This window comes from Cherax quadricarinatus, chromosome 3, assembly GCF_038502225.1.
Source record: "Cherax quadricarinatus isolate ZL_2023a chromosome 3, ASM3850222v1, whole genome shotgun sequence".
Lineage (NCBI taxonomy): Eukaryota > Metazoa > Arthropoda > Malacostraca > Decapoda > Parastacidae > Cherax > Cherax quadricarinatus.
The window spans coordinates 26794516-26822390 of NC_091294.1; the positions used below are offsets into that span (position 1 = coordinate 26794516).

Sequence of the window (27875 nt, forward strand, 5' to 3'; positions counted from 1 at the left end):
GGACAAATCTGCAAAACACAGGAGGTGCAACAAATCCTAGTCCACCCTCCCAGGCACCTAGGCTGTGCTCTTGCTGTCACCGGAAGGGGCACACTGCCAACAACCGCTCAAGTAGATACCAGGTGTAATTAATGCCACAAGAAAGGACATCAGGAGGACCAGTGTCGGAAGAAAAGGAACTTGACAGACAGGGCCACCTGTTTAGAGACCTGTTCCTCAGAACAAACCAGCAGGATCTCTGAATTGGTGAACACTCTCCCCACACGTCACCCACTCAGCTACTCCTATCCCAGCCCAGCAGGTGGTATTGTGCCCTTATACAAGACCACAGACCTACATCCCTGCAGCTGCCTTTAGTACCCTACCTCTCAAGGGCAGGCACTCCATATCTCTACACACCCACCACCTCCAAGCTGACCACTTCATCATGAGGAGCTAGTCTATCAAAGCAGTCCCGTCGCCAACATTAGAGGTTTCATTACTAATGCTGAGCTCTCACATAGCCTTTTGTGAACACTCGACGTTCCGACATGATAGCTGTTGTTGAAACATTTTTGGATGACAGGACCTCCAGGCAAAATTTTGCAAGAATTCCTGGCTACACCTCATGGATGAGAAGAGACAGGCAAGTACAAGGAGGAGGTATTGCTGTGTGCTTCTAAAAGTGTTCATGCCCAGCACATTGATGTTGCCACCCCTCACACATCTTGAAATGATGTTCTTCAAGCTCTGCATAAACACTCCAGTACCTCTGTACTCAGCATGTGCAATGTACAGATTCCTCAGTGGCAACATGCAGACCCCATCAACTTCCTAATGGAAAATATTGACTCCTCTGCTACAACAACTGTCAATATATTATAATTGTTGGTGACCTCAACCAGCACCTTATACAGAGGGACTTTGATGACCTTCTTGCAGTGTTTGACATGAGAAACTTTGTTGATTTCCCTACTCATTTCTCTGGCTCCTCCCTTGTCCCAGTAGTGAGTGATCTGCCAGAAGGCATAGTCACTTGTCAACCCCTCGGCTACATTGGATCGTCTGACCACAAGGCTGTTTTTACCACACTTAACATCCCAACAGAACGAGGTGAGGAGTCCACACGCACAACCTGGCTATGGGAAAGAGGTAATTGGCCAGCCCTCTGCTCTGAGCTCGCCACCACCGATTAGAATGCTCTTCTCCAAGGATATTGACAACCAAGGTGAAAAGCCTCTTCACTGGACACATCCTTAATCTACAACAAGAACACATTCCTCACCGGCAATATGTGACTTGGCTTCACAGATCAGCCTTGGTTTGGCTTTCGTTGTAGAGAGGCTGCTACTGCTAAGTACAAAGCATGGCGAAAATATAAGAGACATCCTACCACCTATAACAGGAACTTGCACACGCAAGCCTGTAGGCATATGGGTGACGTTCAAAAGTGGGCCATTGCTAAATGGGAGGTGGACACTAAAAGAAAGCAAGCATCAGGTAGGGTAGGCTCCAAAACCTGGTGGTCCCTGGTCAAGGACAGACAAGGTTATCTGCCTGATGAACTAATTCCACCTTTAAATCGACAGGATGGGACCACCTCTACTAGTAGTCAAGAGAAGGCGGACCTCTTTGCTGAGCACTTTGCTACCAAAATGCAAGTTCCTGATCCAGCAAGGGACCCTCCTTGGCTAGCTGCAAGAACTGTGTCAAAACTGTCAGTGGTGACAATAAGGCAGGAGGAGGTGCATTTCCTTCTTAAATCGCTTGACCTAAGAAAAGGCTGTGGGTCTAGACAAGTTGTGCTAAAGATTGCTGAGAAGATGTTCTCAGACCAGCTAGCAGCACCACTAACTCGCATCTTCAGCACTGCCTAGTACAGTGTAAATGGCCCTCTATGGAAAGAGGCAAAATGTAGTCCCTGTTCACAAAAGAAGAGCAGAGCAGAAATCAGCAACTACAGACCAGTGTCACTCCTGTCATTCACTGGTAAGATCCTTGAGACAATAATCTCAAGACAAATGACAGAGTTTTTTGACTATCACTCACTACTTTGTGATCGTCCAATATGGCTTCAGGAAAGGTTACTCTGCTGCTGATCTGTTGTTAAACCTTCCAATAAGTGGCACCAGTCACTGGATGAATCCAAAGTCAGCTATGTGGTAGCACTGGACATTGCTGGCGCCTTTTCGACCGGGTGTGGCACCAGGGCCTCTTAGCAAAAACTTCAAGCACTGGGAATTGCAGGCTCTACGCTATGTCTCCTCAGTGATTACCTGATGGTAGATCTCTAAGTGTAGTTCTCAATGGAACGGAATCAGCAAGACATCCTATTGGGGTGGGCAAGTGTTCCACAAGGAAGCGTGCTGGGTCCATTGTTATGGAATGTCTACTTCAACGACCTCTTCTTCATTCATCCCAGAATCACATGCACATGCAGATGACTGTACACTGACATTCACTTATCCAAGAGAAGAAATGCCAGCTGCTCTAAGCTTACATCAATCACCAGCTGAGAGCTATATCAGCTTGGGGAAATAGATGGCAAGTAACATTTGCACCTGAGAAAACGCAAAATGATGATCGCCTCTAGGCAATCCGTGGATGGTAATGCTACAGTAGTAAGGATGAATTTGGAGGGTGTTGACACCTGGAGAAGAAGTTGATATCCTTAGGGGGTGAAATTTGACTCAAACTCCAACCATGAAGAACCATGTTGTAAATGTTTCAAACAAGGCAGCCAGGAGGCTTACAGCACTTCGCCAGATCTCGATCTGCTTGACAGTAGGGGCTGCAAGATCCTGCACGTAGGCACAAGCACGCCTCGCACCTTGAGTATGCTCCACTTTCTGGTTTGCCTGTCTGCCCCCTCCTCATCTGGGCATCGCTTGACAGAGTAGAGAACAGAGCAAGACGCTCTTCCTCTCTTCCCCTGGACCTCCATCCTGGATAGATCTGTCATTTCAGCAGAGCCTTCAACATAGGAAGGATGTGGGTGGCCTTACTGTTAGTGTACAAGGCCAATATTGTCAAAATACCACACTTGATTCTACTTGAGGACAGCATGAAAATAAGCTTCTTATGCCACAAGACGGGCAGAAAGCAGCAACTTCACTCTGGCTGTACCCTCTATAGAACTTCACTCCATCTGAGATCCTATATACCCAGGATGACTCGAGTATGGAACACATTCTGCACAGCATAATGATGTCAACGAGATAAAGTCAGTTGATCAAATGAAAATGCTGGCCCACAGATGGTGCCAACTTCATCCTGTTCCTCTTACTTGTATGTCTCATAACAATAAAAATGCTTTCAAATGAGCTGATGTAGGTAATAGCCTCTTAGGCTTTACAATAAAGTTAGGGAATCCTTAACCTGTAAATAGCTTGTCAGTAAAGCTAGGGATCCTTAACCTTGTCAAAACCTGTGTAAAAAAAAAATTAGAGAGAGAGAGAGAGAGAGAGAGAGAGAGAGAGAGAGAGAGAGAGTGGGAGAGAGGGGGAGAGAGGGGGATAGAGGGGGGAGAGAGGGGGAGAGGGGGAGGGGGGAGAGAGGGGGAGAAGAAACGGGAGAGAACGGGAGAGAGGGGGGAGAGAGGGGAGAGAGGGGGGAGAGAGGGGGGAGAGAGGGGGGAGAGAGGGGAGAGAGAGAGAGAGAGAGAGGGGGAGGAGGGGGAGAGAGGGGGGAGAGAGGGGGAGAGACGGGGGAGAGGGGTGAGAGGGGAGAGAGAGAGAGAGGAGGGGAGAGAGGGGGGAGAGACTAGAGACGGGAGAGATGGGAGAGAGGGGGGAGAGAGGGGGAGAGGGGGAGAGAGAGGGAGAGAGGGGGAGATGGGGAGGAGGGGAGGGAGGGGGAGGGGGAGGTGGGAGGGGTGGGGGAGGGAGGGGGAGAGAGAGAGGGAGAGAGAGGGAGGAGAGAGAGAGAGAGAGAGAGAGAGGGAGAGGGGAGAGAGAGGGAGAGAGAGGGGAGAGAGAGAGAGAGAGAGAGAGAGAGAGAGAGAGAGAGAGAGAGAGAGAGAGAGAGAGAGAGAGAGAGAGAGGGAGGGAGGGAGAGAGAGGAGGAGGGAGGAGGAGAGAAGAGAAGAATAATACTAATAGGTAATAATAAGTTCCCTTGAAGCATAAAAACAAGCCTCAGTCCACCCCTGACAGTGACATGATGAGATAACATTAGATAAGAGCTCACATTTGATGAGCCTACGAGAGGGTGCAGTGATAAGACTTGATAAGATGAGAGGTGACATTTGATGAGCATCGGCCCTGCTTTGTTTTCGCTGGTACACAAACATGTCTGTCTGTCAAGCTCCCTGTCTATCTGTCTATCCATCTAGCTCTCTGTCTCAGAGAGCCACAAGACTGCATCATCACGTGTACTCGTATCTTCAAGCAGAGTATAGCACTTTGTCTGGATTTTTTGGGTTATCCTAGGTAATTTACACTATGTATATTTGTATTTATGTGTACCTGCGAGACAGAGATAGACAGAGACAGATAGACAGAGACAAAGATAAACAGAGACAGACAGAGATAGAGAAAGAGATAGACATAGACACAAACAAATGAACCCAGGCCGCCAGCAGCCGGCCAGCCAGGTGGCCAGCCAGCCAATCAACCAGCCTGCTGAACAAGTATTACATTCCAGAATTGTTTCTCTTTATTTAGGGCATAGTTTATAAGACATTCTGCAAGGTGTTTCACAAATGTTGCACATGGGTTATTATCGAGGTTTTTTTTATATTTCTTTGACCACTTAGGCCACATCCATCTCAAAGCCACTAAACATGGGGTCAACATCACTTTCCTCTCAAAATGGGAGAGTTAATACTATGTGAAATCAGTGAATCCCAGGTGTTTGCTGCACTGTTTGCTCTAGCTGGTGCTCATTTGAACTGGTGCTCCCACAAGGTACTAAGTGGTCCCAGATTTTTTTAATACACTGCACACTGAGTGTTATGACCCATTCTATGCTGACAAGGCATCTCAGGCTAATCGTGCCATATTTGAAGGCAGGAAAAATATAACGTTTATATACGTTTGGGGCACTAGTGGTAAGAACGTACATATACGTTTGGAGCGTTTACGGGTTAATAATGAATGAACTGAAATGATTTTCACAGCGAATATAAAGCAATGAATGTTTTACAAAGGTAGCAAGATTAGACACACTGGCACTGCTTTCATATTTTGCTATGAGTTCTTTTTTCATCTCTACTGTGATTCTAAACAATTTTCTTTTTGTTGGGTGTTATCACTAATCTTCTTAGGTCGTACGGTGACTTGTTTATACAATAAAAAAAAAACACCAAAAACAATGCAAAGAAACATAAAATAGTTTACAGTGAAGTTCAGTGGAATTTTGCAATGAGCGACAGTTGCAGGGAGACTGATGCACATGTTCTGGCAGGTCATGTTTGTCTGGTTGAGTGCTGAGCAAATAGTTGACTACTGAGCAATTTTCTTACCGAACAAAGTGTTCGAGTACCAAACTGTACGAGTAGGGAGCTGTTCGAGTACTGAGGTTCCACTGTATTCCAATTTCAAAATAAGGTAGAGAATCAACAATGTAGGCATTCCTGGCACTAAAATAACATTTCTGCTGTTCATAAGTTACATTTCCAGGCTTCTCAGATGAATTCCAATTTGATTTTTTATTCACACACAAAAAAAAAAATAGAAGATTTGCCGTTATGCAATATGGTAACACAGTGGACCCCCGCCTAACGTTGGCATCACAAAGTTAAATCTGCCTAGCAATACATTTCATCGCTAAAATTTTGCCTCGCCTAGCGCTAAAAAACTCGCTCAACGCGATTTGTCCGAGACGTGTCTATGTGCGGCCTGAGCCAGCCTCACTTGTTCCGCCAGTGGCATTGTTTACAAGCCAGCCTCCGCGGTAACATCCAAGCATACAATCAGACCATTTTGTATTATTACAGCGTTTTTAGTGATTTCACCTGCAAAATAAGTGACCATGGGCCCCAAGAAAGCTTCTAGTGCCAACCCTACAGCACAAAGGGTGAGAATTACTATGATGAAGAAAGAGATCATTGCTAAGTATGAAAGTGGAGTGAGTGTCTTCAAGCTGGCCAGGTTGTATAGAAAACCCCAATCAACCATCGCTACTATTGTGTCCAAGAAAACAGCAATCGAGGAAGCTGTTCTTGCCAAAGGTGCAACTTTGTTTTCGAAACAGAGATCGCAAGTGATAGAAGATGCTGAGAGACTGTTACTGGTGTGGATAAACGAAAAACAGATAGCAGGAGATAGCATCTCTCAAGCAATCATAAGTGAAAAGGCTAGGAATTTGCATGAGGATTTAATTAGAAAAATGCCTGCAACTAGTGATGATGTGAGTGAATTTAAGGCCAGCAAAGGTTGGTTTGAGAGATTTAAGAAGCGTAGTGGCATACATAGTGTGATAAGGCATGGTGAGGCTGCCAGTTCGGACCACAAAGCAGCTGAAAAATATGTGCAGGAATTCAAGGAGTACATAGACAGTGAAGGACTGAAACCTGAACAAGTGTTTAATTGTGACGAAACAGGCCTGTTTTGGAAGAAATTGCCAAGCAGGACCTACATTACTCAGGAGGAAAAGGCACTCCCAGGACATAAGCCTATGAAAGACAGGCTTACTCTGTTAATGTGTGCCAATGCTAGTGGTGATTGCAAAGTGAAACCATTATTAGTGTATCACTCTGAAACTCCCAGAGCGTTCAGGCAAAAGAATATCCTCAAGGCTAATTTGTGTGTGCTGTGGAGGGCAAACAGTAAGGCATGGGTCTAAGTGCCTCCTGGTGTTAGACAATGCCCCTGGTCATCCTACAGACTTGGCAGAGCGACTTTGTGGGGACATGAGCTTCATTAAGGTCAAGTTTTTGCCTCCTAATACCACTCCTCTCCTGCAGCCCATGGACCAGCAGGTCACTGCAAACTTCAAAACACTGTACACAAAAGCTCTGTTTGAAAGGTGCTTTGTAGTGACCTCATAAACTCAACTGACTCTAAGAGAGTTTTGGAGAGATCACTTTAATATCCTCAATTTTGTAAACCTTATAGGTAAGGCTTGGGAGGGAGTGACTAAGAGGACCTTGAACTCTGCTTGGAAGAAACTGTGGCCAAAATGTGTAGAACAAAGGGATTTTGAAGGATTTGAGGCTAACCCTGAGAGGCGTATGCCAGTTGAGGAATCAATTGTGGCATTGGGGAAGTCCTTCGGGTTGGAGGTTAGTGGGGAGGATGTGGAAGAGTTGGTTGGAGGAGGACAATGAAGAACTAACCACTGAAGAGCTGCTAGATCATCTTCAACAGCAAGAGGCCACACCTGAGGAAACTGTTTTGGAGGAGGGGAGAGAAATTGAAGAAGTTGCCTACTTCAAAGATTAAGGAAATCTGTGCAAAGTGGCTTGAAGTGCAAACCTTTATGGATGAAAATCACCCTCAGACAGCTGTTGCAAGCTGTGTTGGCAACCTGTACACTGACAGTGTTGTGAACCACTTTAGTAAAGTCATAAAGGAACGAGAGGTACAGACCTCTATGGACAGATATGTAGTGCGACAGAAGTCCAGTGACTCTGAAGCTGGTCCTAGTGGCATGAAAAGAAGAAGGGAAGTAACCCCGGAAAAGGACTTGACACCTCAAGTCCTAATGGAAGGGGATTCCCCTTCTAAACACTAAGACCATCAACACTCTCCCCTCCTCCCATCCCATCAATCATCACCAGATCTTCAATAAAGGTAAGTGTCATGTAACTGTGCATGTCTTCTTCTGTTTGTGTGTATTAAAATTAATATTTCATGTGGTAAAAAAAAAAAAAATTTTCATGCTTTTGGGTGTCTTGCACGGATTAATTTGATTTCCATTATTTCTTATGGGGAAAATTAATTCGCCTAACGATAATTTCGCCTAACATTGAGCTCTCAGGAACGGATTAATAGCGTTATGCGAGGGTCCACTGTAATTGTATAAACATCAGGGTATTCATCAATGCATATTAGACCCACCAGTTGACGTGTACTGGACGCTTGACATGCTTTGTTTACTCTTGTGCATCAGCAAAAATCAAACATTTCCGCTACTTTGAACTCAAAGTTCAAGCTAGTTTCTATTCAAACACCAATCAAAATCATCTCTGTTTCTGTAATATACAGTAGACCATCATTTAACATGGTAGCTACGTTCCTGAAAATGGTGTGTTGGGTAAAACCATGTTAGGTGAACTGAAGAACTTATGGGAAAAATAGGGTTACGTTCCCAAAGCCCCCAAAAAAGTCTCCACATCTTCCAAAAATAAAAGTAAATATGGAATTGTAGTTCATTGTTGTGATGTATTATGTTGTTTTTACTGGTTAAGACTATAAATGTAAAAGAAATAATAGTATTTCTTACCTTAAATTGTGGGTGCTGGTGTTTGTGGATGATTGTGAAGAGAGTGAAGAGTTATGTTGTGGTCCTACTGGGCTGAGGTGGATGGTAGAGGTTCTGGTACTGAAGTGTCTAACTTTAAGTCATTCAGTCAGTCAGTCAAGCCAGTAAATCATTCAGTCAGTCAAGCCAGTAAATCATTCAGTCAGTCAAGTCAGTCAATCCTTCAGTCAAGCCAGTAAGTTGTTCAGTCATGTCAGTTAAGTCACTTAAGTCAGTCAAGTCAGTAAGTCATTCAGTCAAGTCAATAAGTAATTCAGTCAAGTAAGTAATTCAGTCAAGCCAGTAATTCAGTCAAGTCAGTAAGTCATTCGGTCAAGTCATTTAGTGAAGTAAGTCAAGTCATTGAGTCAAGTCAGTAAGTCATTGAGTAAAGTCAGTAAATCATTGAGTCAAGTCAGTAAGTCATTGAGTCAAGTCAGTAAGTCACTGAGTCAAGTCAGTAAGTCGTTCAGTCAAGTCACTGAGTCAAGTCAGTAAGTCGTTCAGTCAAGTCACTGAGCCAAGTCGGTAAGTCATTGAGTCAAGTCAGTCATTCAGTAAGTCAGTCACACACACTCATGTTTACCTCTTTTTATGTGTAAGTAACACTTCACTACGGTTATCTAATATCTTTGTTTCCTGCATTAATTCTAAGATTTAAATGCTTATACCTTTTCTTGCCACTTTCAACAACATTGGTATGCCTACTGGGTGTCATTGTGAACGCAATTAATTTGGTGATGCTGGTAGCGGAGTGTAAATGATAAATGTCTTAGCGAGGCTTCTTACTTTATTTGTAAAGTCGTGGTGGGTACACAGGCTTGTGTGTTGTGCCCATGGCCTGGGTAGTAGGCCTTGTGTCTTGCTGCTTGGCCGCTGAGAGAGTGAGTGTGTGGGACCAGCTTCCCACAGACCTGGAGCAGGCCCAGAGGGCAGCACCTTAGTGGCGCGAAATATGAACTAAGCTGGCAGACAGCATAGGCTGTCTGTGCAGACAGTACAGGCTGGATACATATGCTCGGCCACCTACCGTGCGTCGTCCCGACGCGACAATACTGGTGGTAAAAAAAACTCGGTCTCTCTCTCGTAGGAACAGGGCACAGAACACAAAATAAAAATATGTATATACATATGAACATGCAAAAAAAAAAACTTCCTACAGGGAGGGAAGAAAAAACATGTGGGGTGTGCTGAACATCGTGGTCATAGGCAGTGAGCATCAAAGGGCATCACTGCACGCCTTCCTGTGTCTGGACAGATACTGCAACACAGGAGACATCGCTGCGGTTGAGCTGTGACGTAACGGGTTACTGTCTCCTCTGGAACGGTGAAGCAGTCATCGTAGGAGTCGCTGTAGGTTTTCACTCAACCTGGGGCACAACCTGCTGGTGCCCTCAAGTGAGGCGTTGACAAAACTCGGCAACTGGGCAGGACTTCTGGCAAGCGACTCAGGAGGACACTTCTCGACTGGTACTGTCGCTGGGCTGTCACTGCCAGTGAGTGTGGAGCGAGTTGTGGAGCGAGTCGTGACAGAGACGACTGGGCGAAACATCTGGGAATTGTAACATCATACACCAGACTGCAGTGAGTGAGCTAGCAGTCGAAGTGACATCTTCTTTGTGCAGGCTGCTCACTGAAGCTTGTGACACGAGGCTGACACAGCGCCTGCCGACAGGGCTAACTGCGGCTTGACGAGTGTCATTCTCTCAGCAGTTGGAGTTATAGCAGAGGTTATTCTAAGCGTCCCCAGACTTGTTTCTCTACATATACAGTGGACCCCCGCATACCGATTTTAATCCGTGCAAGAGGGGTCATTGTTATGCAAAATAATCGGTATGCGAATGAATTTTCCCCATAAGAAATAATGGAAATCAAATTAATCCGTGCAAGACACCCAAAAGTATGAAAAAAAAAATTTTACCACATGAAATATACATTTTCCTACACACAAGGAGAAGGATACATGCACAATAGTAGAGTAGTACATGCACAGTATATATTGTGCATGTACTAGTCTACTAAATGAAGAATAAATGACACTTACCTTTATTGAAGATGCAGCAATGACTGATGAGACACTGTGTCCTGGGAGTGCCTTTTCCTCCTGAGTACTGTAGGTCCTGTTTGGCATTTTCTTCCAGAACAGGCCTTATCACACTGTGTATGCCACTACGATTCTTAAATCTCTCAAACCAACCTTTGCTGGCTTTAAATTCACCAATATGAGCACTAGTTCCAGGCATTTTTCCCTGTTCACCTGGGTGTTAGTCGACTTGTGTGGGTTGCATCCTGGGAGACAAGATTAAGGACCCCAATCGAAATAAGTTAGACAGTCTTCGATGACACTGACTTTTTTGGGTTATCCTGGGTGGCAAATCCTCTGGGGTTAATTGTTTCTTGGTATTCTCAATAAGCCACACCAACAACGGTGCTACAGCAGCAGCAGCAGCTGACGGTGGTACAGCAGCAACAGACAATGCTACAGCAGCAGCAGACGATGCTACAGCAGCAGCAGCAGCTGACGGTGGTACAGCAGCAACAGACGATGCTACAGCAGCAGCAGACGATGCTACAGCAGCAACAGACGATGTTACAGCAGCAGCAGACGATGCTACAGCAGCAGCAGCAGCAGCAGCAGCAGACGATGCTACAGCAGCAGCAGCAGACGATGCTACAGCAGCAGCAGACGATGCTACAGCAGCAGCAGCAGCTGACGGTGGTACAGCAGCAACAGACGATGCTACAGCAGCAGCAGACGATGCTACAGCAGCAACAGACGATGTTACAGCAGCAGCAGACGATGCTACAGCAGCAGCAGCAGCAGCAGACAATGCTACAGCAGCAGCAGCAGCTGACAGTGCAGCAGCAGCAGCAGCTGTACCACCAATAGTAGCGATGGTTGATTGGGGTTTATTATACAACTTGGCCAGCTCGGAGACACGCACTCCACTTTCATACTTATCAATGATCTTTTTCTTCATCTCTTATTGTAATTCTCACCCTTATTGCTGTAGGGTTGGCACTAGAAGCTTTCTTGGGGCCCATGGTCACTTATTTTCCAGAAAAAGCACCGAAAACACTGTAATAATACGAAATATTCCGATTGTATGCTTGGATGTTACCGCGGAGGCTGGCTGGTAAACAATGCCACCGGCGGCAAATGTGAGGCTGGCTGAGGGCGCACATTGGACGCGTCTTAGACGAAAATCGGTGAGCGGGTTTTTAAGCGGTATGTGAGATAAAATTTTTGCGATTAAAGCAAGCGGTATGCGGATTAATCGTTATGTGATGCCATCGGTATGCGGGGGTCCACTGTAACTGCAATCTGAAGGTCTGGAGGTGAAGTGAAACAAATCTCGATGGGAATCATAGCAGGTACGATTCTGCAGAACATCTATGAGCGACGAACATAAGAGCTTTCTGGACAAGGGGGCTCAGGCTCAGAACTGACTGATATCAGCTGTCAAACGCGCTGGTCACACCAGGTGACTTAACACATTGGTGCTACTCAGGGGTCTGGCTCAAGACCACTGGGCACACGGAAAACTTTACATACACCCACGGTACATGCGGTACAACATGGCTTAAACTAGCAAATGATGCTTTTCTGTGCACAAAACTGACACTAAGCTATACACTAACATGTGAGAACACTGACTGAGAGGAATTAATTAACACGCGACATATATCTTCTCTCAATCTTCTCGACAATACTGAAATAATTACTAGAAACACTCGATGTGACATCACGTGATGTCAGGCGTGACGTCGCGAGGTGACGTCAGCAGACATCTCGAGGTGACGTCAGGCAGACATTGTGACGTCATGAAGTTGGGCAGCATCGTTGATGACGTCAATGTGATGTGGGCAGCAGACCACAGCATGTGGCCTGGGACATCTGGCCTGGTAACCCACGTGGCTTGTAGATCCACGTGACATAGCCCACACCCCACGTGGTGTCGTGACCTACGTGGCATGCTGATCTACATGGCTTGCTGATCCACATGGCTTGCTGATCCGCATGGCTTGCTGATCCACATGGCTTGCTGATCTATGTGGCATGCTGATCCACGTAGCTTCGAGTGGCCTCAGGCACTCGGATACACAGCACTGGCAATGAATTCACATGAAAAACAGCAGAAAACACAGCAGAGGGAGTGATGGCGTGGTGGTGTATGGTAGTGTGGTGGCGAGGAGCGTGGGCGAGTGTATGGCGAGGGAGCATCTGGCCACTTCCTCCTCTCAAACCCACAACACGGTGAAATACTCACACTGGACGCAGAAATCACCACAAAACTCACCTCTGGCTTGCTGAAATATCTGTGCTGAGCTGAACAACAACAGCAGAACATACAAGTGACACTGAACACGTGACTTGAGAAACAGGGTGGGACGCTGTAGCGTGGGGTCACTGGGACACCACTTACAATTCTCGAAGAAATTCGGTAAATTTCAGCTAGATCCTGCTTGTACCTGTGTCTGGATGCTGAAACGTGCAGACACGACATCAGGATAACTCACTGAGAGAGGGATGCTTCTTGCATGGGATGATGAAGTGAAGATGACTTCATTCCTTCCTTCCTCTCTCCGGGCAAACACAACTGTTGCGACCACCGTTTCCCACCCTTTACAACGAATTAATTGGTGCGATGAAAGCGGGTGTGTGAATTATAGACATCTTCACAGGCTTCTTACTTTATTAGTAATGTAGTGATGGGTACACAGGCTTGTGCGTTTGTGCCCATGGCCCGGGTAGGGCCATCCCATGAGGGAGAGAGCTAGTAGGTCTTCTGTCTTGCTGCTAGGCCGCTGTGTGAGTGAGAGCGTGTGGGCCCAGCGTCCCACTGACCTGGAGCAGGCCCAGAGGGCAGCACGTTAGTGCTGCGAAATATGAACTAAGCTGGCAGACAGCATAGGCTGTCTGTGCAGACAGCATAGGCTGTCTGTGCAGACAGTACAGGCTGTCTACATCATGATTACTTGGCAGATACAAGATATAGTAATTAGAAGATCAAAACACAATTCACAAACACAGCTAGCTTGTAGCAGAGAAAGACTGGACATGTATGAAATATGAATGCTGGGATGGTGGGGTGGTGTCAAGGGAATGGCGGGAGGTCTCCCTGGCTGATCCACAACAAGGTGGCCGCTTGAGGAAAAGGGAATTTTTTTCCTTCCTGCAAACTGAACCGTGTTAAATTAATTTTATGATGCGTTACATAAAATTGTGCCGCAATTCTTCAATCATGCTATACCTGAATCGTGCCAAATAAACCTGTGCTAAATGATGGCCTACTGTATCTCCCATTCTATCAAATGAGGCCAAGGAACCAAAAATACAACCATAAAAACCACATGAAAATACACCCAAATTCACTGTTTTAAACCAAAAACACAGTCGCAGTTTTTTCTCATTATGCTTTGTGTGCTGCACGATTTTCTATATACAGTGAATGCACACCTAATGCATCAATCCATTCTCTCATATTTAGCCCCAAATTTATCACTCACAGTTTATGTGAATGAGCTGAGCTCATCACATAGTGCTACAGCACAGCCAGTGAACTGTATTACGGCACAATCAGCAAAGGGGTTAACTACTAATAGCCTACTGTTGACCGGAAGCTTTAACAATAACATAAAACTGTCAGTTTATATATATTTTGTATGTTGTATGTTATATGTAGTAGGTTGGTAGACAGCAATCACCCAGGGAGGTATTACCATCGTGCCAAATGAAAGTAAGATGGAAACCTGTATTTGTTTTACATGATGGTAGGAGTGCTGGTATCTTTTTTGTATATCTTGCTACTTTTACTTACAATTAGGTCACACTACACATGCATGTACACATTTATGTACAGTGGACCCCCGCATAACGATGGCATCACATAGCGATTATTTCGCATACCGCTTACTTTAATTGCAAAAATTTTGCCTCACATACCGCTTAAAAACCCGCTTACCGATTTTCCTCCGAGACGCGTCCAATGTGCGGCCTGAGCCACGCTCACATGTTCCGCCGGTGGCATTGTTTACCAGCCAGCCTCCGCGGTAACATCCAAGCATACAATCGGAATATTTCGTATTATTACAGTGTTTTCGGTGCTTTTTCTGGAAAATAAGTGACCATGGGCCCCAAGAAAGCTTCTAGTGCCAACCCTACAGCAATAAGGGTGAGAATTACAATAGAGAAGAAGAAAAAGATCATTGATAAGTATCGCTACTATTGGTGGTACAGCTGCTGCTGCTGCTGCTGCTGCACTGTCAGCTGCTGCTGCTGCTGTAGCATCGTCTGCTGCTGCTGCTGCTGTAGCATCGTCTGCTGCTGCTGCTGCTGTAGCATCGTCTGCTGCTGCTGTAGCATTGTCTGCTGCTGCTGCTGCTGCTGTAGCATCGTCTGCTGCTGCTGCTGCTGTAGCATCGTCTGCTGCTGCTGTAGCATTGTCTGCTGCTGCTGCTGCTGTTGTAGCATCGTCTGCTGCTGCTGTAGCATTGTCTGCTGCTGCTGCTGCTGCTGTAGCATCGTCTGCTGCTGCTGCTGCTGTAGCATCGTCTGCTGCTGCTGTAGCATTGTTGCTGCTGTACCACCGTCTGTTGCTGCTGTACCACCGTCAGCTGCTGCTGCTGCTGTAGCACCGTTGTTGGTGTGGCTTATTGAGAATACCAAGAAACAATTAACCCCAGAGGATTTGCCACCCAGGATAACCCAAAAAAGTCAGTGTCATTGAAGACTGTCTAACTTATTTCCATTGGGGTCCTTAATCTTGTCTCCCAGGATGCAACCCACACCAGTCGACTAACACCCAGGTGAACAGGGAAAAATGCCTGGAACTAGTGCTCATATTGGTGAATTTAAAGCCAGCAAAGGTTGGTTTGAGAGATTTAAGAATCGTAGTGGCATACACAGTGTGATAAGGCCTGTTCTGGAAGAAAATGCCAAACAGGACCTACAGTACTCAGGAGGAAAAGGCACTCCCAGGACACAGTGTCTCATCAGTCATTGCTGCATCTTCAATAAAGGTAAGTGTCATTTATTCTTCATTTAGTAGACTAGTACATGCACAATATATACTGTGCATGTACTACTCTACTATTGTGCATGTATCCTTCTCTTTGTGTGTGGGAAAATGTATATTTCATGTGGTAAAATTTTTTTTTTCATACTTTTGGGTGTCTTGCACGGATTAATTTTATTTCCATTATTTCTTATGGGGAAAATTCATTCACATAACGATTATTTCGCATAACAATTACCCCTCTTGCACGGATTAAAATCGTTAACCGGGGGTCCACTGTATACAGTAGGACCCCATATATATGGCAGGTTAGGTTCCAGGCTACTGCTTTAAAGCAGACATCGACAGAAAGCAGAATGCCATTTTCTTTCTACCTATAAATGAGATAAATGCCAGGTAACAAGTTTACACTGACACATACAGTGGACCCCCGCATAACGATGGCATCACATAGCGATTTTTCCGCATACCGATTACTTTTATCGCAAAATTTTTGCCGCGCATACCGATTAAAAACCCGCTTACCGATTTTCGTCCGAGACGCGTCCAATGTGCCCTCAGCCAGCCTCACATGTGCCAGCCGTCCCATTGTTTACCAGCCAGCCTCCGCGGTAACATCCAAGCATACACTCGGAATATTTCGTATTATTACAGTATTTTCGGTGCTGTTTCTGGAAAATAAGTGACCATGGGCCCCAAGAAAGCTTCTAGTGCCAACCCTACACCTCAAAGGGTAAGAATTACTATAGAAATGAAGAAAGAGATAATTGATAAGTATGAAAGTGGAGTGCGTATAGCCGACCTAGTCAAGCTGTACAAGAAACCCCAATCAACCATCGCTACTATTGTGGGCACCAGAAAGACAATCAAGGAAGCTGTTCTTGCCAAAGGTTCAACTGTGTTTTCGAAACAAAGATCGCAAGTGATGGAAGATGTTGAGAGACTCTTATTGGTGTGGATAAATGAAAAACAGATAGCAGGAGATAGCGTCTCTCAAGCGATCATATGTGAAAAGGCTAGGAAGTTGCATGAGGATTTAATTAAAAAAATGCCTGCAACTAGTGATGATGTGAGTGAATTTATAGCCAGCAAAGGTTGGTTTGAGAGATTTAAGAAGCGTAGTGGCATCCATAGTGTGATAAGGCATGGTGAGGCTGCCAGTTCGGACCACAAAGCGGCTGAAAAATATGTGCAGGAATTCAAGGAGTACATAGAAACTGAAGGACTGAAACCTGAACAAGTGTTTAATTGTGATGAAACAGGCCTGTTCTGGAAGAAAATGCCAAGCAGGACCTACATTACTCAGGAGGAAAAGGCACTCCCAGGACATAAGCCTATGAAAGACAGGCTTACTTTGTTGATGTGTGCCAATGCTACTGGTGATTGCAAAGTGAAGCCTTTATTAGTGTATCACTCTGAAACTCCCAGAGCGTTCAGGCAAAAGAATGTCCTCAAGGATAATTTGTGTGTGCTGTGGAGGGCAAACAGTAAGGCATGGGTCACTAGGGAATTTTTCTATAACTGGTTACACCATGCATTTGCCCCCAATGTGAAAGATTACCTAACTGAAAAGAAATTAGAACTTAAGTGCCTCCTGGTGTTAGACAATGCCCCTGGTCATCCTACAGACGTGGCAGAGCGACTTTATGGGGACATGAGCTTCATTAAGGTGAAGTTTTTGCCTCCTAATACCACTCCTCTCCTGCAGCCCATGGACCAGCAGGTTATTTCCAACTTCAAGAAACTGTACACAAAAGCTCTGTTTGAAAGGTGCTTTGTAATGACCTCAGAAACTCAACTGACTCTAAGAGAGTTTTGGAGAGATCACTTTAATATCCTCAATTGTGTAAACCTTATAGGTAAGGCTTGGGAGGAAGTGACTAAGAGGACCTTGAACTCTGCTTGGAAGAAACTGTGGCCAGAATGTGTAGACAAAAGGGATTTTGAAGGGTTTGAGGCTAACCCTGAGAATCCTGTGCCAGTTGAGGAATCCATTGTGGCATTGGGAAAGTCCTTGGGGTTGGAGGTTAGTGGGGAGGATGTGGAAGAGTTGGTGGAGGAGGACAATGAAGAACTAACCACTGATGAGCTGATAGATCAACTTCAAGAGCAAGAGGCCAGACCTGGGGAAACTGGTTCAGAGGAGGGGACAGAGAAATTGAAGAAGTTGCCTACTACAAAGATAAAGGAAATCTGTGCTAAGTGGCTTGAAGTGCAAACCTTCATGGATGAAAATCACCCTCACACAGCTATTGCAAGCCGTGCTGGTGATTATTACACTGACAATGTTGTGAAACACTTTAGGCAAGTCATAAAGGAACGAGAGGTACAGGCCACTATGGACAGATATCTTGTGCGAAAGAAGTCCAGTGACTCTGAAGCTCGCCCTAGTGGCATTAAAAAAAGAAGGGAAGTAACCCCAGAAAAGGACTTACTACCTCAAGTCCTAATGGAAGGGGATTCCCCTTCTAAACAGTAAGAAGATAATGCTCTCCCCTCCTCCCATCCCATCAATCATCACCAGATCTTCAATAAAAGTAAGTGTCATTTAATTGTGCATGCCTTTTTCAGTTTGTGTGTATTAAAATTAACATTTCATGTGATAAAAAAAAATTTTTTTCATACTTTTGGGCGTCTTGCACGGATTAATTTTATTTCCATTATTTCTTATGGGGAAAATTCATTCGCATAACGATTATTTCGCATAACGATGAGCCCTCTTGCACGGATTAAAATCGTTAACGGGGGGTCCACTGTATTTAGTTAGCAATAAAACTAAGCATTAGACAACAATAAAAAGTAAAATACACACACAGTACACTCATTACTTACCTTAAAATATTTGTAGTCAATGTAGGGTGAGAGGTGAGTAGTATTTATTGTAAGAAATTAGGTGTGGTAGGTATACTGGGTATGGCCATCCCACCCATATGTAATATATGTTTAAAGTGCCGAAGAGCAATAAAATGCACACATGTATACAGTACACTTATTATTTACCATAAAATATTTGTAGTCTTAAGACAACAGTTATTTTAAAGAAAATAATGAATGTACTTTTTTTTTTTTAACAAGTTGGTCGTCTCCCACCGAGGCAGGGTGACCCAAAAAGAGAGAAAATCCCCAAAAAGAAAATACTTTCATCATCATTCAACACTTTCACCTCACTCATACATAATCACTGTCTTTGCAGAGGTGCTCAGATACGACAATTTAGAAGTCAACATGACTCACAAAATCGTAATGGCACGATTGCAAACAAACCATACCACGGGCGGGATTTGAACCCGCGGTCAGAGAGTCTCAAAACTCCAGACCGTCACGACGGTCTGGAGTTTAGAGACTCTCTGACCGCGGGTTCAAATCCTCCCCGTGGTATGGTTTATTTAGAAGTCCCTCCAAACTGCCATTATCCCAAACCCCTCCTCTAATGTGCAGGCATTATTATCAATGTTTTTGATATTTCCTCGACCACTTGTGACCACATCCACCTCAAACTTGGGGTCAACATCACTTTCCTCTTAAATGGGAAGTGTTAATATGACATGACATCAGTGAATCCTTGGTGTCAGCTGCACTGTTTTCTCTAGTTGGTGCTCAGTTCAACTGGCACTCCCATAAGGTACCAAGTGGTCCCAGATTTTTTTAATATGGCATACACTAAGTATTAAGACCCATTCTATACTGACCAGGCATCTCAGGCCAATCATGCCAAATCTGGAGGCAAGAAAAATAAAACCTATATATATATACATTTGGGGCTTTAGCAGTAAGAACGTATATACACGTTTGGACCGTTTAGGGGTTAAAGGAGGGGTTTGGTATATTGGCAGTTTGGAGGGACTTCCAAACTGTGATATCTGAGTGCCTCTGCAAAGACAATGATTATGTATGAGTGATGGTGAAAGTGCTGAATGATGATGAAAGTATTTTTCTTTCTTTTTTGGGTGTTTTGTTTTGGGTCACCCTGCCTCAGTGGGAAACAGCTGATGTGTTAAAAAAAAAAAAAAACATAAATAATGTAGAAGCTTGATAAAGATACCTAAATTAATAAAAACTGACATTACATGGAGAGGTATTAAAGGATGGGTGGTGGTTGAGGGCAGGGAGGGATAAAAAAAAAAAGTTATCACAACCATTACAGAAAACATTATGCGTTATGTGCCTGAAGGGTAACTACAGAAGATCACTCTTATCCTATGCAAAGACTGAAAAAAGTGCAATTTTCTCAATTTTTTTTCCCCAAGTAATCAGCTATGTGTGTGTTTCCTGGAATATCTCGGAAGTAAGTTATTGACTAATTTTGTGTTGTATCACCATTAATAATGAACGGAGTGAAAGAATTTTCACAGCAAACATAAAAATTAATGTTTTAATTTCGGGTGGTGACATTATTGAAGTATCAGTAAGAGGTGATTCCTCAATTAGCGATGAATTCGTTTACCGATGTGGTCCTAGGAACGGAACTTTGTCATTAAAGAGAGGCTGTATATATAAAATATGAAATAAAGCAACACTTGAAATTTTGGAAAGTTTCCAGACATAATGGAGAATTGTGCTCACAGAGAATGTAAACAAACTGGGTGGTGTGTGGTGAGAATATTAGAAAGTCAGGTGGGGGAACCATATAGTGAACTTTGGTAATAATCTGAAATGCCCGTATTAGTGGAATGCTGTGAGGCGAAATGCCATAAAGTGGGGCCCTACACATTTATGTATAACACTCATCTGGGTTTTTTTTTTTTCTTAATGTTCTTGTTCTTGTTATTACAGTGGATCAGTTATTGGCCATTCTCCTGCTATCAGCCAACTCAGTGATCAGCCGGTTTTTCAGCTCCCGGTGATCGGCCGTTATTTCGGTGATCAGCTGTTTCGGATGCGTCTGATTGCTGGCTGGGGCCGATGGCGCATCAGTTTGGCTGAGTTTCTCGGTACGTGAGGAGGCTTCTGCTCATACATCCAAACATTTCGCTTATTTTCCATTGATTTTTGTGTTTTTTTGCAGTGCAACTGTGAAATAAGTAACAATGGCTCCAAAGAAAGTTCCAAGTAAAGTTCCTGTGGTAAAGAAAGTGAGAAACACCATAGAATTTAAGCGTGAAGTGATTGATAAATACGAGAGTGGTAGGACGCTACTGTCGTGAAAGGAGTAACTTTTCTAACGAAACAAAGGTCACCAATAATGGAACAGATGGAAAAGTTGTTGTTGTTGTGGATTAAGGAAAAACAATTAGTGGGAGACAGTGTTGTGGAATCTATTATTTGTGAGAAGGCAAAGCAGTTACATGATGTTCTTCTACAGAAAACTCCTGGAACAAGTGCTGCTGGTAGTGAATTTACGGCCAGCAAAGGCTGGTTTGAGAGATTTAAGAAGCGTAGTGGCATACACAGTGTTGTAAGGCATGGAGAGGCTGCAAGTTCTGATAAATGTGCAGCTGAAAAGTATGTACAGGAATTTAAGGACTATGTAAAGGCTGAAGGATTCGAACACCAACAAGTGTTCAGTTGTGATGAAACAGGCCTGTTTTAGAAGAAAATGCCAAAGAGGACCTACATCAAGCAGGAAGAAAAGGCATTGCCAGGACACAAACCTATGAAAGACAGGCTTACTCTTTTGCTGTGTGGTAATGCTAGTGGGGATTTCAAAGTGAAGCCTTTACTGGTGTATCACTGAAAATCCCAGCGTTTTCAAGAAAAGCAATGTCGTCAAGAATAGATTGTGTGTGATGTGGAAAGCTAATGATAAGGCATGGGTCACAAAGCAAATTTTCAGAGTGGGTTAATGATGTGTTTGGTCCAAGTATGAAAAAATACCTCCTGGAAAAGAAATTGCCACTTAAGTGCCTCCTGGTACTGGACAATGCTCCTGCACATCCTCTAGATTTGGAAGACCAAGTGCTTAGAGACTTCAATTTTATAAAGGTGAAGGTCTTGCCTCCTAACACCACTCCTCTCCTCCAGCCCATGGACCAGCAGGTCATTTCTAACTTAAAAAAAAACTACACAAAAGCAGTGTTTGAAAAGTGCTTTGAAGTGACCTCGGACACTCAGTTGAACCTAAGAGAGTTCTGGAGGAATCGCTTCAATATCCTCAATTGCATAAGCATTATTGGTACGGTTTGTTAGGGAATGACTTCCAGGACTTTGAACTCTGCTTGGAGAAAACTGTGGACAGGTTGTGCCCAAGAGAGGGATTTTGAAGGGTTTGTGGCTGACCCTGATCTTGCCGACCCTATAGACTCTATTGTGGGACTGGGGAAGTCCCTGGGGTTGAAGGTGAGTGGCGAGGATGTGGAAAAGTTGGTGAAGGACCACAGGGAAGGGCTAACCACTGAAGAGCTGCAAGACCTTCAACTCGAACAGCAACAGACTGCAGATGAGGAACTTGCTTCAGAGGAGGAGGAAGTGGGAGAGAAGGAGGTGCCTTCTTCAGAGATTAAAGAGGTGTGTGCAATATGGACTAGGGTGCAAGCTTTTGTAGACAAACACCACCCTGACCAAGCTGAAACAAGCCATATCTGCAACATGTTCAGTGACAAAACCCTGTCCCACTTCAGGGAAATCTAAATGGGACGCCAGAAACAGACCTCTATGGACAGATTTGTTGTGCGACAGGGATCCAGTGACTCTCAAGCTGGTCCTAGTTGCTTTAAAAGACAAAGAAGGGAAGTAACCCCAGAGAAGACTTTCCTACCTGAAGTCTTTATGGAGGGGGATTCCCCTTCCAAACACTAACTCCTCCCTCTTTCCTCTTCCCTATCTTCCATAAGCCAGCATTGTTCTTCAATAAAGGTATATAATACTTTCATTTTTTTTTTATTAACACATCGGCTGATTGCCACCAAGGTAGGGTGGCCAGAAAAAGAAAAACTTTCATCATCATTCATTCCATCACTGTCTTGCCAACATTAACACCCCTCCTTCAGAGTGTAGACATTGTACTTCCCATCTCCAGGACTCAGAGTCCAGCCTGCCGGTTTCCCTGAATCCCTTCATAAATGTTACTTTGCTCACACTTCAACAGCACTTCAAGTATCAAAAACTATTTGTCTCCATTCACTCCTATCAAATACGCTCATGCACGCTTGCTGGAAGTCCAAGCCCCTCACACACAAAACCTCCTTTATCCCCTCTCTCCAACCCTTCGTAGGCTGACCCCTACCCCGCCTTCCCTCCACTACAGATTTATACACTCTCGAAGTCATTCTGTTTTGTTCCATTCTCTCTACAAGTCCGAACCACCTCAACAACCCCTCCTCAGCTTTTATAATTGTTAAAAAAATTATTTTGCGAATATTTTTGTCTCGAACGGATTAATTGTATTTCCATTAATTCTTAAGGGAAATATTATTTCAGTTTTCAGCCATTTCAGTTATAGGCCAAGCTTCTAGAATGGATTAAGGCCGGTAACCGAGGGTCCACTGTATTTCCATTCATCTCCATGTTGAAGTGAAACAAGAATCTTTCCTGCATAAGCCATGCATGTTGTAAAAGTCAACTAAAATACCAGGAACAATGAGCTAGTAACCCTTTCTCCCATATAGTTTACTAAAAATAAATAAATAAAAAAAAAATGCTGAAGTGTGAGAAGGGTAATATTTTGTGAAGGGATTCAGGAAAACCAGTTAGCTGGACTTGAGTCATGGAAGTGGTAATTACAATGCCTGCACTCTAAAGGAGGGGTTTGGGATATGTGCTGTTTAGAGTGACATCCAAACTGTTATATCTGCGAACCTCTGCAAAGACAGTGATAGTATGAATAATGGTCAAAGTACACCTACCATCCGACTTACGACCACTCGACTTACGACCGTGTTTTTTATGCCAAATTTCTGGGAAATAAACAACTATTTGTGTTGTACACAGTGTTTATCCTAAACCTTACAGTATAAAATACAGTACTAACAGCATAAAAAGTAAAGTAAAACATGAAATACCAAAATAAAACAATAAAATAAAGTCATTACAAAAATGTTTTGTTGATATTCAGTGGTAAAGTTCGACTTACGACCATTTCGACTTACGACCATTTCAACTTACGACCGGTTTCTCGGAACCGAACTCGGTCGTAAGTCGGATGGTAGGTGTATTTCCTTTTTTGGTCACCCTGTCTCGGTAGGAGACAGCCAGTGTGTTAAAAATTTTTTTTTAAATATAGTTGGGTTAAATAATTAACCCTTTGGGGGTTTCGGACATACTAGCACGTCTTACGACCCAGGGTTTTTGACATACTAGTACGCCTAAATTCTAGCGCCCTCAAATCTAGTGAGAGAAAGCTGGTAGGCCTATATATGTAAGAATGGGTCTATGTGGTCAGTGTGAGCAGTATAAAAAAAATCCTGCAGCACACAGTGCGTAATGAGAAAAAAAAAACTTCGACCATGTTTTTGGATTAAAACAGCGAATTTGCACTGTATTTTCATATGGTATTTATTGTTGTATTCTAGTTTTCTTGGTCTCATTTTATAGAATGGAAGACATATTACAGAAATTGAGATGATTTTGACTGGTTTTACAATGAAAAGTACCTCGAAATTGAGCTCAAAGTAGCAGAAATGTTCGATTTTTACCAAAGTTCAAAAGTAAACAAATCATGCCAAGTGTCCAATACACGTCAACTGGTGAGTCTGATATTCTTTCACAAGTGCGCTGATATTATTTATACCATTTCTACACTAATGCAGTAGTCTGCATAACAGTAAATCTTATTTTTTTGTAAGAATAAAAATTCAAAGTGGAAAACCAAAGAAATATGAGAGGGGCCTGGAGATGTGACTAATGAACAGAGAACTTGTTATTTTAGTGCCAGGAATGTCTTTCTTGTTTATTCTGGACCCTATTCGGAAATTGGCATCTTTTGAAATTTGTGTGAAATTGGCAAAATTGCTAAATTCTGACCACTTTATTGGATAGTTGAAATCGGTAAATGGGTGGTTTCTTGTACTCATTCGATAGAAAAAATGGAGTTTTAGCGAAATAGTTATGATTTCTGTCAACTAGTAAACATGAATTGGCCGAAAATAGGGCTCAAAGTGGGCAAAACTGCCGATGTGTAAACATCGTTGAGACCGCTAACTTCGCGAGAGCATAATTCCGTAAGTTTTCCATCAAATTTCATAATTTTGGTGTCATTATGATTGGGAAAAGATTCTCTATCTTTTCATAAGAAAAAAACGATTTTTTTTTTTTGGAGAAATTTGGCTGACCCTGAGAACAAGTCTCTGAGAGGACCTGTCGACCCCAAAAGGGTTAAGGCTATACATACTTATTTTCAACATTATAAAACATAAAATGAAAATCCAGCAAATATAATTCACAAGAGATCACAAATATTTCATACCTTTCAGTCCTTCTTTCGTCTTCTCAATAATCATGGGTAAAACATCCTTTCCGTAAGCACGAACAACATTAGCAATAGCAACTGCTGCTCCTTGGCGTACCGAGGGAATGCTATCCTGAGGAGACAATTTCTGACATAATCTCTCTTATATAACCTGAACATAATTATAATTATTGCATATACCAAACTATTATGACTATTAAATACAAACTTTCATTTACTCAAGAACAGAACCTTTACTACTGCAAAACTGGTCATATGATTGTGTGTGATGCATAATGAATGCTTGGGACAAGGGCACCCACCCAATAATGACTGCATTACCTGTGCAAAGTATCAAATTTAAAACAGATGAATAGGTGGTTATAAAACCACAAAAATCAGGCATTAATATGAAACTCAGCAACCCTGATGATGTGGTGTCCAGCAAAATGGCAAGGCATAAACACTGGTGCCCCATCCCAAAACATAAAGGTGGTTAGGTTATTTAGAGAGGATGGAGCAAAATAGGATGACCTGGAGGGTGTATAAATCTGTAGTGGAGAGGAGGAGGGGTAGGGGTCATCCTAGGAAAGGATGGAGGGAGGGGGTAAAAGATGTTTTGTGTGCAAGGGGTTTGGACATACAGCAGGCATGTGTGAGCGTGTTCGATAGGAGTGAATGGAGATGCATGGTTTTTGGGACCTGGCGAGCTGTTGAGTGTGAACAGGGTAATATTTTGTGAAGGGATTCAGGGAAACCCTTCACAATATGCCTGCACTTCACAATGCCTGCACTGTAAAGGAGGGGTTTGAGATACTGGCCGTTGGGGGTTACATCTAAACTGTCATATCTGGGCGCCTCTACTAAGACAGTGATTATGTGTGAATGATGGTGAAAGTGTTGTATGATGGTGAAAGTGCTGAATGATGGTGAAAGTGTTGAATGATGGTGAAAGTGTTTCTTTCTTTTTTCGGTCACCCTAACATGGTGGGAGATAGCCAACATGTTAAAAAAAAAAAAAATTGTGTAGTACAAGTGATTGAGATTGTCATAGCAATTAATTTAAAGATGGATTTAGTAAAAAATAACTAGGAATAGAATGATTTAAACATAGGTAGTAGGTTGGTAGACAGCAACCGCCCAGGGAGCTACTACTGTCCTGCCAAGTGACTGTTTTACAAGTAACTGTTTTACAAGATGGTAGGATTGCTGGTGTCTTTTTTCTGTCTTATAAACATGCAAGATTTCAGGTACACCTTGCTACTTCTTCTTACGCTTAGGTCACACTACACATACATGTACAATTATATATATATACACACCCCTCTGGGTTTTCTTCTATTTTCTTTCTAGTTCTTGTTCTTGTTTATTTCCTCTTAACTCCATGGGGAAGTGGAACAGAATTCTTCCTCCGTAAGCCATGCGTGTTGTAAGAGGAGACTAAAATGCCTGGAGCAAGGGACTAGTAACCCCTTCTCCTGTATAAATTATTAAATTTTAAAAGAAAAACGTTCATTTTTCTTTTTGGGCCACCCTGCCTTGGTGGGATAAGGCTGGTTTGTTGGGAAAAAAAAACGCTCTCGCTTCACACGGTGAGGGCCTGGGTTCGATTCCCAGCCAGAGTAGAAACATTGGACGTGTTTCTTTCCACCTGTTGTCTATGTTCCCCATCAGTAAAATGGGTACCTGGGTGTTAGTCGACTGGTGTGGGTCGCATCCTGGGACACTGACCTAAGGAGGCCTGGTCACAGACCGGGCCGCGGGGGCGTTGACCCCCGGAACTCTCTCCAGGTAAACTCCAGGTCTACTTACACTTAGGTTACACTACATTTGCATGTACAAGCATATATATACACACCCCTCATGGTTTTCTTCTATTTTCTTACTAGTTCTTGTTTATTTCCTCTTATCTCCATGGGGAAGTGGAACAGAATTCTTCCTCCATGAGCCATGCGTGTCATAAGAGGCAACTAAAATGCTGGGAGTGAGGCTAGTAACCCTTTCTCCTGTATATATTAATAAAGTTAAAAAGAAAAACTTTTTTGGGGAGGGATACGGCCAGTTTGTTGAAAGAAAAAGAAGAAGAATGATTTACAGTGATTTGAAAAAGGAATATTATACAACTGCTGCATCAGGTTTCTATGCCACTGGGAAATCCTCTCTACATGATTACTCAATCACAATTACAGAGGTGCCAAGTACTGTGGTGAGCTCTTTGGCTCACAACTGAAAGAATCCAGGTTCGAATTCCCTGGCTGGAGAAATGTATGGGCAAGATTCCATACACTTCTACCTTTGCTCACCTATATCACTTCTATATCTGTGTTAGCCTATTCTTGTGTGTAGCATCTAGAAAGAAATTATTGTGCAAGCATTAGAAAACTCCATTACTGCTGGAAGTCATGTCCTAAAAAAAAAAAAAAAAACAATGTTTGACAAAGCTCCAGTTTATACTCGAAGTATTCAAATGTTGAGTGAAAGGTGTTTGCACACTGCATGTATTTCATGTTAATTACACTTACTGTGTCTTGTTCTCATTGTTTGTAATTTTTTATTTAAAAAAAAATTAAGTGGTTATAACCCATACTTTCTTCTCTAAGCTCCCATTCCAGAAGCATGCAAACATCACATTTCAAATAACCCCCAAAGTGCAACATCCTCACTTCTCTTTCAGAGTACAGACACTGTACTTCACATCACCAGAACTTAAGTTTCAGGAAAATGCGTGTTTGGCTATTTCATAGCAAGCACAGGTGCCGAGAAAACAGTTCTACCTTCCCTTCCCTGACTATGCCCCTGCTAATATGTCTTCAGGTGATAAATGAGAGGAAGGCACTAACCATGAATGTGAATTTTTCAGTAACAAATATGTAATCACCTGGAGATTATTGAAGAAGAGTGGCTGGAGGTCCTCCATGGTGCCCTGGGACTCTTCTGGGAAACAAAGGATGAAGTTGCCACATGCTACACAGGCAGCTAAAATGTAAGACAGTTCATAGTAATGAGCACATTCAGATATGAAGGACAGCATATGTAGCAATCAATACAATAAATGCAAATAAGTGATTATCAGACTGCTCTGTATTTACATGACGCAAAAGAACAACTCTCATTATAATAATATGCATGGCAAAATACTATGAGATAAT

The 27875-nt window shown here is 43.3% G+C and overlaps 1 protein-coding gene and 1 long non-coding RNA gene across 4 annotated transcripts in view; one reads left to right on the forward strand and one right to left on the reverse strand.

Moving 5' to 3' along the window:
• Positions 1–27875, reverse strand: part of LOC128706319 (uncharacterized) — a 213413-nt gene that overhangs the window by 98168 nt on the left and 87370 nt on the right. For all 3 annotated transcript variants that reach the window (XR_011392725.1, XR_011392724.1, XM_070090929.1), the window contains exons 8-9: positions 27605–27702; positions 24745–24859 (exon numbers count right to left, since the gene is read on the reverse strand). Coding sequence is in view for 1 of the 3 variants with exons in the window: in XM_070090929.1 (XP_069947030.1) it covers positions 24745–24859; positions 27605–27702 (213 nt within the window). In the remaining 2 variants the exon portion in view is untranslated. The remainder of the gene's footprint in view (positions 1–24744; positions 24860–27604; positions 27703–27875) is intronic.
• On the forward strand, positions 4450–27718 carry LOC138853559 (uncharacterized). The gene is made up of 3 exons (XR_011392729.1): positions 4450–4609; positions 20178–20335; positions 27587–27718. It is a non-coding gene; the product is annotated as an uncharacterized lncRNA (long non-coding RNA).